The sequence below is a fragment of the Ipomoea nil genome, unplaced genomic scaffold, assembly GCF_001879475.1.
Source record: "Ipomoea nil cultivar Tokyo-kokei standard unplaced genomic scaffold, Asagao_1.1 scaffold3017, whole genome shotgun sequence".
Classification (NCBI taxonomy): Eukaryota; Viridiplantae; Streptophyta; class Magnoliopsida; order Solanales; family Convolvulaceae; genus Ipomoea; species Ipomoea nil.
This window is the reverse complement of record NW_017619445.1, coordinates 518918-529726: the sequence shown is the minus strand read 5'-3', so window position 1 is coordinate 529726 and position 10809 is coordinate 518918. Positions and strand designations below refer to the sequence as shown.

The window sequence follows — 10809 nt, the reverse complement described above, 5'->3', positions numbered from 1 at the left end:
GATTGGCGACGGTGCAGTCAATGTAAACCGGTACGATTTTGACAAGCAACACAAAATAACCACGCTAAACTTGCACCAGCTTAAACATAGACGAACTTCACTATTGTTCAGACTCAAGGAGATAAGAGGGATATGAGAGAAAAGGCTCTGTACCGAATTGCACTTTTGAAAATGGAAGGGAAGACTGCTTATATAGTGTTTAATATAACAGCTTCCCTTCATTTAGCCACAAATTAAACACAAAATAGGGGAAGAGCTTTGAACGTGTGGACATGGGTTGGATGACCATTACTAACAAGTAAAAGCTGGTATGAAATTGTAGCTCTTTCCCCTGAAATGAATTTTCGAACACATACATGCGTATGAAAAATGGGAAACCTATTCTTATCTGAATGTATTTCCAACAATCTCACACACTTTTAAAGTGGAAGGCTAGAAAGAAATAATGTCTGACCAATACAAACGAGTTGATCTTAATGTCAGTGTTTGAGAACTTGAACTGACACGTAGTGACATTGAGTAATTTTCTTCTCAAGAGTGATATGAATCTTGAACTCACCGCTTAGATAAATCGTGAACTCTAATGCACACACCAACTCAAAAATGCAGGTTCTACGAAAGTCAAACTCTCTGACTTCTTATGAATACCTTTAGTGTTCAGGTCTGTTATGTCTATCTCAATACAGACCTCTATCCTGTCAAAGTCTATCTCAACATAGACTTTTAACTCTAACAAGCATTATCGCAATATAGACTTTTATGTAAAGTATATCCCAATATAGACTTTTAACTCTGTCAAGTCTATGTCAGCAAGAAGAAAAATGGTGTCAAAAGTCCCTTAAACTTCCCTGCTAATATGGATAAGTCACTAGTAGAAAAATGGCCATAAAAATCTGAAAATTTACGTCTATTGTGACATAACCAAACGCCTAAAGTGATGCGTTGCAATTTTTTAATTAAAATATCATCTTTAAATATGTTTTTTTTAAATACGTAGACTATATGCAGTTGTTGTGCATTTACAACACACGCATATAGTCTTATTTAAAAAAAAATTAATTAAATATTTCCATCCACTATATCGGTATACCAAATGCAATTAAATTGCGTGTTTTTTATTTTTCATAATTTCTGCCTCTGATAAATATTAATTCGAGAAGCGAAAACTATGATTTTCAATGCCAAAATTTTCAATCACTATCACTCCATGCTCTCATCAGCCCCTTAGCTACCATCATCACCATACTTCACTATCTCCATCGTAAAAATCGCACACGCTCTATCGTCGCCATCACACAGGCTCCATTGTCGCCGGCTCAGGATCGATTGTAACAAAAGGACTAAACAGATTGAATGTATAGGGGAAATTTGATTCCATGTTCTATGTTTTGCTGTAAATGATGATGTTAGATGCAATTAGCATCATTCCTGAACATATCTCATCTAGCCACTCTCAACTTGCAAATGAATAAGAAATTACAGCAACTGAAAGAACCTAATATGTCCGAAGTTAATACTAATGGAGGAACAAAGGCTTGTGGCTGAGCTTGGGTATGTTCCCTCTTCTTTTGTTTGTTTCGAATCTAATATGTCCGAAGTTAATACTAATTCTTGGTGGGTTGACTCTGGTTCAACAATCCACATTGCAAACTCCTTGCAAGATATGACAAAATTGAGACAGCCGATGGGAACTGAGTGTAATATCTTCTATGGAAACAAGATTGCATCACCAGTAGAAGCTGTCGGAGTTTGCAGTTTAGTTTTGGAAAATGGTTTTGTTTTGACGTTAGAAAAGACATTTTATGTTCTTACTTTTTCATGGAATTGAACTAAGTTTCAGTTGCATTCAAAAAAAAAAAAAAAAAAGAACTAAGTTTCAGTTTATAGACTTGTACCCTTTGTATATTCATTTGAATTTAATGTCAATTATTTCAAGTTATTTCGTAATTCAACTTGTGTTGGTATTGGTACATTGTCTGATGGTCTCTTTCGTCTTAACTTAAAGAATGATTCAGTTTATAATTCTTTACATGTTCAAAACGGCACCAAACGGTGTAGTATTAACGACAAATCCTCAATGTTGTGGCATCGGAGATTAGGTCACATCTCCATTGAGCGTATTAAAAGGTTGGTAAAGGATGAAGTACTTTCTACTCTAGACTATACTGACTTTGAGACTTGCATTGACTGCATTAAGGGTAAGCAGGCAAACAAGTCAAAGAAAGATGCCAATAGAAGTTCAACGTTGTTGGAAATTATTCCTAATGACATATGTCTACATCAAATAATTCTGATGTAGACCATGCCTTCAGGGACTTTTATCTTCTGAATATCTGCCCCAATCTAATCCCTACAATTTTGGACTAGTCAGTTTCCTCTTATATCTTGAGCTCATACTTCTTCTCATAGTATACACTACTGACTTTGAAACTTCATCTCAGAATTAATTCTTTCAGCCAATGGGATCTCTTGATTTAATGTGAACTTCATCTCCAATTAAATCCCATGAATTAATTCTCAAATGGATCTCATACTGGTGGTGAGATCTCAATCCTTGATTGAAACATCATCTCATACTTCAGCTTTGAGACTTCATCTCATACTTCAACTCATACTATAAATAGTCTTTTGAAACTTCATCTTATACTTCAGCTCATACTGTAAATAGTCTTTGAAACTTCATCTCATACTTCAGCTCAGTTGACTATTTTTCTTTGAGGGATTGCACATTAATGGTTATATGCTCAACACGCCCCCTCATGTGTGCGTGCCGATTACTTTTGTTGGGCTCCAAGCAACACGTGGACCATAGTCACTTTTTTTTTATCGGGTGGCGCTGAGATTCAAACCCATGATCTTTGGCATGGCTCTGATACCAAATTGAACAATGACAAGATTCATTGTATTCAGTCAAAATAACTATACAGACATCTACTATTAATACATGAATAAACTATCAACATGTCAAGATTTAAATTAATTGATAACTATAAAAGTATAATTATTATAATATGTTATTAAAATTATATATTACATAAAAAATTTACATTGCATAACATTTAGAAGATTAAATAACAAAATTAAATTTAAAAAATGGGAAAATACAAAAAATAAAATCAGTTAATTTGCATAAACTAACAATAACAATTTGGTGTTAAAACGCACCAGCTAATCACATGCATGTTACCACACACCTTTTTTCTTTCTTCCCAAAAAATATATCTTATAGAGAAAAATATTGAAAAAAAAAAAAGTATCCAGTTTTTAGTCGGCCTTGGAAGAAGGCAATAGCTGGCTTCTTCCAAAGTATAGTTGTGTACAAAGAGGCAAGAAAGATAATACTCTTCTTTATATGACGTAGCAATATGAGTGATGAGCAACAATGGAGATATGGGTACGGTCAACCCCACCCCCACTCCTACTTCAATTACAAATGAATCTACTATAAGCAATAATGAAAATTGTTGTAATAACCAACCAGCAGGTAGAAAATGCAACATATTCTGTGGCTTTGGTTCTGCGATAGATCTCAGCTGTAATATTAACTGGGAAGCACAATTCTATAATGGTACTCCATATTACACTCCAAGTAGCACAAAACAAGTGAACTCAGAATGATTCAGAAAACTTAAACCGGAAATTAAAGTTGCATTAGGCCATTTATGTTAACTAAAAACAGCCGGCATGTATGTAATTCCAATCTTGCATGGCGCCATATATAAGGTACCTGCAGAGAAAGAATCAATTAAGTTGATGAATATAAAGGGAATGTGCCAAAGAATTAAGCATCAAAATTTCACAGAATCATTTCCATAATTCCTTACCAATATAATGTGCACCATTAGTAATTCCTGGCTTAGAGACATGTTACTGTCATGATGACTATATAAACTTCCCATATATCTGAAAGTTTCATCATCAGGGCAAGCAAATTAAAGTAATATTTCTTGCAAAAGGTCCCAATTGACAACATTACACTGAAAACTAAGTAAAACATTTTTAAAAGAGAAAAATTGGACCCAGTTTGATTATTGTCCTTTGTATACCCGGAATATAATTTGAACGGCGGCAATAAAAAACAAAGAATTTACGAGGACAATTCTCAATGCACAAGGTACAAAAAATTCCGTCTGACCCAGTTTGATTATTGTCCTTTGTATACCCGGAATATAATTTGAACAGCGGCAATAAAAACAAAGAATTTACAAGGACAATTCTCAATGCACAAGGTACAAAAAATTCCGTCTGACCCAGTTCGATTATTGTCCTTTGTATAACCGGAATATAATTTGAACGGCGGCAATAAAAAAGACAAAGAATTTACGAGGACAATTCTCAATGCACAAGGTACAAAAAATTTCATCTGACTGATCGAGTTGAATTATATTGTATGCGTATTCATTTACATAAATATAAGTCTAACTACTACATTAGACTATTTCTAGCTAAGTTATTGATGAATGGCAATAATGAATCTAAACTCTAAAGATTGAACATGACTTTGATAGCATTGCCACCACGAGCACTGGTTTCAAATGCCTCTTCAACCTCCTTCTGTATGAACCCAAACCTGTGTGTGATCAGTGGCTTCACATCAATCTTCCCACTCCTCAAAAACTCTATGCAATGTGGCCATGTATTCTTGTACCTGAATATCCCCACTATATCCACCTCCCTACACAACAACACAACCATCATCTTTAACAAATTAAACACAATACGTTCTCGATCGAGATTCTACTAATTAATAATACAATTATAAAGTCTGCAAATAATTAATTAAAAATTACCTTGCTGCTGCAGGAGTGAGGGGGACTGTCATTTCGAAGTGGCCCATGCCGACGAGACAAACCTTGCCGCCGGAGCAGGTTGCGCGAAGGGCGGTGGACATTGTCTTATTAAAACCGGCGCAGTCCAAGCTGACGTCAATTCCGACTCCCATGGCGGCCTTGATGTTTTCCACCTCAGATTCCACATCTTCCATCTTGTGTGAAACCTTGATAATCACATCCGCTCCCAATTTCTTAGCGAATGCCAAACGCTGATCGTCGACGTCCACAACAGCAACTCTCGGAGCGCCGAAGGCGCGAGCGGAGAGCATGGAGACGAGGCCAATAGGGCCGGCTCCGAGCACCAGCACGTTGGTCTCCGGCCCGATGTTCGCCCGGCGACAAGCGTACACGCCCACGCTCAACGGCTCGCACATCACGCCTTCCTCCAAGCTCACGTTCTCCGGGAGCTTGAAGCACAGATCCGCCGGATGCACGATCTGGTTAGCGAGAGAGCCGTGGATCGGCGGCGTGGCGAAGAACTTCATCTCGTCACACAAATTGTAACTGCCTTCCTTGCAATGGCTGCACCGCCAACAGCTAACGCCGGGCTCCAACGCCACGCGGTCGCCGGCGACCAGACTCTTCACCTCGCTCCCGACTTCTTCAATGATTCCTGCGCATTCGTGGCCGATCACCATTGGCTCTTTCACAATGTAATCTCCACACCTCCCATGCTGAATATATAATAATCAAATTCTATATCAATTATCTCAAAATTAAAACAAAACCCTAATTAAAAACCATAAACTCACCTTGAGGTAGTGAACATCACTCCCACAGATACCAATTGCTTTCATATTCACTCTAACATCACGAGGACCTATCACATTAAATACAGTAATCCTATCATACGATTAACATTATATATATATTCAAAATCGAAAATCCAAAATATATATATATACCAAGAGGAGGGAGGTTGAAGGGCTGAATCTTGAGGTTGCCAACGCCGAGAAGCCAAGCAGCCATGTTGTTTTCTGTGGGTACTCCATTAGCGCCCTTTCCCATTCTCACCAAATTGATTGATTGCTTAATTTCTCACAGAGATGAGATTTGATGGAGAAGAAGATTCAAGTAGTGACGGTGTGAAGAGCGCAGCGATGTAGAGAGGTATTTATAGGGTGATATGTCTGAATTAATTAATTAATGCATGGATAAAGGTATTTCAGTCCTTTCAAAATTATCCTTCTCATCTGATCTGCTCATAATTTGCCGAGATAAACGTACGATTCCTTAGCTTGTTAGAATTAAGTCAGGGAACTAATTAACTATTCGATCTAAGTAAGATAATATACCAAAAAGGGAAAATCTTATCTTATCTAAATATGGGTAAGCCTATCATTATCCATGCAATACTTTCATACCTGACTTCTACTTCCAAATCATCAAATTACTAATTCTTTTATTATTTTTTCTACATCATGTAATGTAATTTCAACGCACTTTTAAAGTGAGTCCATATTTCACATCACATTAAAAAAATATTATTTTTCATAAATGTCGTTATTATTATTTAGTTTAACTAGTTTTTTCTACGCGCTTTGCGCGAAAATTTGTGCCCAATAGTTTAACTCGATTAGTAAATCATTTTCAAATAGATGAATTGCGTATGTGAAGTTTTTTTTTTTTTTTTTTTTGACGAAGTTTCACAAATATTCACCTAAAATGTATTTTGTTGATGTTTTTGAATTTTTTCAAAAGTAATTGACATTATGATGAATACATTTGTAATTCGAAATAAAATTTCACAAGTAAAAGCACATTGATGTAAAAGCAATTGGAAATGAATAAAATTTGTATAAATGTCTTTTTCTTCTAGTTTGAGTTATCTAAGCTCCCTTCTAAATTCATATTGTCATATGGGAATCCATTAATATGTGAGCCATCACATTCTCTATTCAAACCTGAATAAAGTCATCATGTGTTAACTTCAGTATAAATTCAAACAAGTGTGGTCAATGGCGGACCCACAAAATCATCTGAGTGGGGCGAATATTAAATGACGTTCGAAATGTCAATGACAAAATATCAAATTGAACAACTATAAACTACATTATAAATTACATTATATTTATGAGAAAAATTTAAAGTATGTATCCAGAATAATAATAAAATAAAATAAAATAAAATAAAAAGTGCTTTGGTCCAACTATGTTGATTGACCATGTTAAAGAAGATTTAGATTCTAATTGTCTACTAAACATAATATTACATCATATTCGTAATTAATCTGATGGAGTTTGTGTTACGTACTGAAATTTGAAGAAACCTTTCGATGCAATACTTTCATACCTGACTTCTACTTCCAAATCATCAAATTACTAATTCTTTTATTATTTTTTCTACATCATGTAATGTAATTTCAACGCACTTTTAAAACTGAATCCATATTTCAATGTCGTTATTATTATTTAAATTATTAACAAAGACTCTCTCTTCACTCATGACATTGTATTCATCTTCTTGATTTATCCCGATCAATTTTATTTTGATCTTTTACCATCTATACTATATATAAAAACAAAATCTTGAAATTAACTTCCCGCCCAATTGTCCCACCAATTTCTTAAAAAAAAAAAATGCCCAGTTATCTTAAGTACCCAAAATATGAATATACACATGTTCTCATTCCTGCTCAAATTGATACAGTTGTAAAAACTATGAAGTATGTATCCAGAATAAATAAATAAATAAATAAAGGTGCTTTGGTCCAACTATGTTGATTGACGAGGGAATTACACTTTTGGTCCTACTATTATAGGGGCCTTTCTAATTCTAGTCCACCATAATCATTTTTGCCACATTGCACCCACTGTTAATAAAAGCGTTACAATTTTAGTCTGCGTTAGATTTTTCGTTAAGAAGCCGTGTAATCTAGGCGTATATTGGTCGTTTGAGACTATGTTCGATTGTTCGACAAAGGAAATGAGAAAATTGGGGATTTGAGCTGGATGGAGGGTGGAGATAGAGAAAATTGGTCCGTCGTCGATTTGAGGAAGCCGCCGCCGTCGTCGACCTCTTCTCCTTCTCCATCTCCATCTCCGTCGCCCAAATATTATCCTTCGCCAATGGGAATTTGTAGCTTTTGGACGGCGGTGGATGACAAACAGGTTCATAACTTGCCGAGACCAACACCACCCTCCCTCGCCATGACAGAGTCCTCTATTTGCCGGAGACTCGCAGGCCGTCCAACAACAATTGGAAACGTCGCCGCTACCATCCTGTTGGATCTCGGCACGCCAGAGACGCCGACGAATGAGACCGTATCTCCTCGTTGTCTTCAATCAATCCACGCCATATTGGAAAATCAACACCGATCTGAAATCCGATTCTCTCTCGAGAAAGTTAAACAAGTCAAAGAGAGAGAGAGAGCGATCAGAAAAAGGCGAAGCAAAGAGGCCGGGATTGGTAGAGAGGGTGGAGATAACTAGGGTTTGGGTTGGCCAGCATAAATGAATAACCCGACTTTGTTGTGGTGAGGAGCGGACTTTTAAATTTTATTTTTTTGAATTAAAATTTATCGACAAGTAGCTTATTCTCCTTCACGAACCGGCTCCACCCTTTATGGTTATCAAGTAGCTTTTGTCCTCCGCCGCCACAGCCGCCTCCAACTCCACCGCCGCTGCCTCCAACTTGCATGACCGGATCATGTGGCTGGATTTTCCCTCCGGCAGGCATTTGACTCACGAGGTACTTTACCTCCGGTGGCCTCGTTGCTACTCAGGAAGCAGCTGATCCTTTTGAGTACTGTGATCTGGTCACCATTACCGTGAGCATGAATGTTGTATTTGGTGACATAGGTAAAAGAGAAGAAACAAATATAAGACCAAAAATACCCCTGAATTAGACAGAATCTTGACAAAAATACTAACGGTGAACTAAAAGTGGAACAAGTTCAATAACAGTGGTCACAACGTTCATCCCCGGAGTGGCGGGAACAAGTGTCCATGTGTTGTTATGTAGTAACGCGTTGAACTCTTGGTCCATTGCGTCTCGCCATTGTGGATGGCCCACCGCTTGAAAGTAGCAAGATGGATCATCCGTGGACGCGGTTAGAGCATGAAACTGCTCCCCAGTCCCTTGTGTCATACGTTTGAGTCGCATAACATGAGCCCGCTCCTGAGGTTGGGCACGACGAACCCGTCTTCTGACCACGGGAGGTTGAGCAGGAGCTGGAGCTGGACCTACAGCAGGACAATGAGTAGTGACCAAAGTTTCATTAGTGCTATTGTGATGTAAAACGGGACTAGACCCCCATGGTAAGTTGGGTGCGGTCTCACATAGCTCGGACTGCATGGGGCTCTTGGTTGCAAAAGGGAAATGACTTTCATCGAAGCGGACATGGCGACAAATGTAAGTTTTCCCGGTGTTTAGGTCCATGCAGCGGTAACCCCTAAAGGATGGTGGGTAACCTAAGAAGACACACGGACTGAACCGATACTCGATTTTATGACAGTTGTATGGACGCAGGTATGGGAAACAAAGACACCTGAATACACGTAGGTATGTGTAAGTGGGTGGAGATTGATGTAAACGGTAATAGGGTGTATCAAACTGGAGTGAGGATGACGGTAGCCGATTTATTAAATAAGTGGCTGTTTCAAAAGCGTGATCCCAGTATTTTTGTGGAACAGAGGCTTGAGCCATCATGGCGAGCCCGGTCTCGACAATATGCCGATGCCAGCGTTCGACACGACCGTTTTGTTCATGTGTATAGGCACATGACTGTCTGTGTACGATCCCTAAGGAGGTAAATAGTTTGTGTAATTTTTTATATCCCCCCCCCCCTCCCAAATCAGACTGAATGGACTGGATAGAACGTGAAAACGTACGTTCTACCGTCACCCGAAAAACATCGAAAATTTTATATATATCGGTTTTGAGTCGTAGTGGATAATACCAATAATAACGAGTATTATCATCTACGAAGAGTACAAAGTAACGAGAGCCATCCGCAGAAAGAACATGTGCGGGACCCCAAATATCGGTATAGATAAGATCTAAAATATTATTGCTAGATTTATCGACCCTATCTAACGGGAATCGTGAGGATTTCCCGAGTTGACAAGAAGGACATAAACCAAGAGATACATTTTTATTTAAATCAACCGGGCATTCCCGTAAGACACGTTTAAGCACTTGTTCGTGAGGATGACCGAGACGCTGGTGCCATATTGTGGATGAAGCACGGGCAGAAACAAACGCATGATAAGAATTCGGAACTGACAGTGAGTACAATCCCCCCGAGCTCGGCCCTTTAAAAAGAACTGCCTGTGTGATTGAATCCTTCACAACAAAAAAATCAGGGTGAAATTCAAAGTAACAGTTATTATCTTTTGTAAACCGATTTATAGATAATAAAGAAACTGACAACTCGGGGATATGTAAAACACTAGATAATTTTAACGGCTTAATGACCGAAGGAATTACTGCATGACCCACACTCGAGATTTTCAAACCTGTGCCATTACCCACTCTTAGAACATCATCTCCGTGATATTCGTCGGCTTGCGAGACCACACCGAAATCCGGCGTAGCGTGTGTGGAAGCACCCGTGTCCGGCAGCCAAGATGTGACTGCCGATGCCAAGCCGCCACTGCCAGCATCTCCGGCGACCGCTACATGCGCCGATGGTGGTGGCTCGGAGTACCTCCTGTAGCAGAAAGCTACCGAGTGGCCCTGCTTGTCACAAATCTGGCAACGCAGGCCACTGTTTCGGCCACGACCACCGCGCCCGCCTCGCTGATTGCTGCGATTCTGTCCGCTGCGATTCTGTCCGCGGCCTCCAGTTCCATGATGCCGGCCTCCTCTGCCGGCATATAAAGCCGTCGACGATGCAGGTGCATAAGTGGGAAAGTCATCTGCATGGATGAACTGCTGTGCCTGCAAATAATCCGCCAATTGCGGAATCGTCACCGGTGTACCGTTGACTGCCAGGGAGGCTGCCATAGACCGAAATTCCGGTCGCAACCCCCTA

At 38.9% G+C, this 10809-nt stretch overlaps 1 protein-coding gene across 1 annotated transcript; it reads right to left on the bottom strand.

Moving 5' to 3' along the window:
* Positions 1-4381: 4381 nt before the first annotated feature.
* Positions 4382-5857, bottom strand: LOC109163344 (sorbitol dehydrogenase-like). The gene is made up of 4 exons (XM_019312095.1): positions 5738-5857; positions 5585-5652; positions 4791-5506; positions 4382-4675 (listed from the first exon to the last, which is right to left on the bottom strand). The coding sequence occupies exons 1-4, from the start codon at positions 5838-5840 to the stop codon at positions 4483-4485; spliced, it is 1080 nt and encodes a 359-aa protein (XP_019167640.1). The 5' UTR covers positions 5841-5857; the 3' UTR covers positions 4382-4482.
* Between the last annotated feature and the right edge of the window lie 4952 nt (positions 5858-10809).

Coding starts and splice junctions, on each gene's coding strand:
- LOC109163344 (XM_019312095.1), bottom strand. CDS start 5,840: ATGGGAAAGGGCGCTAATGGAGTACCCACAGAAAACAACATGGCTGCT. Junction 5,507..5,584: donor GTGATGTTCACTACCTCAAG/GTGAGTTTATGG, acceptor TTATATATTCAG/CATGGGAGGTGTGGAGATTA. Junction 4,676..4,790: donor CTCACTCCTGCAGCAGCAAG/GTAATTTTTAAT, acceptor GTTGTTGTGTAG/GGAGGTGGATATAGTGGGGA.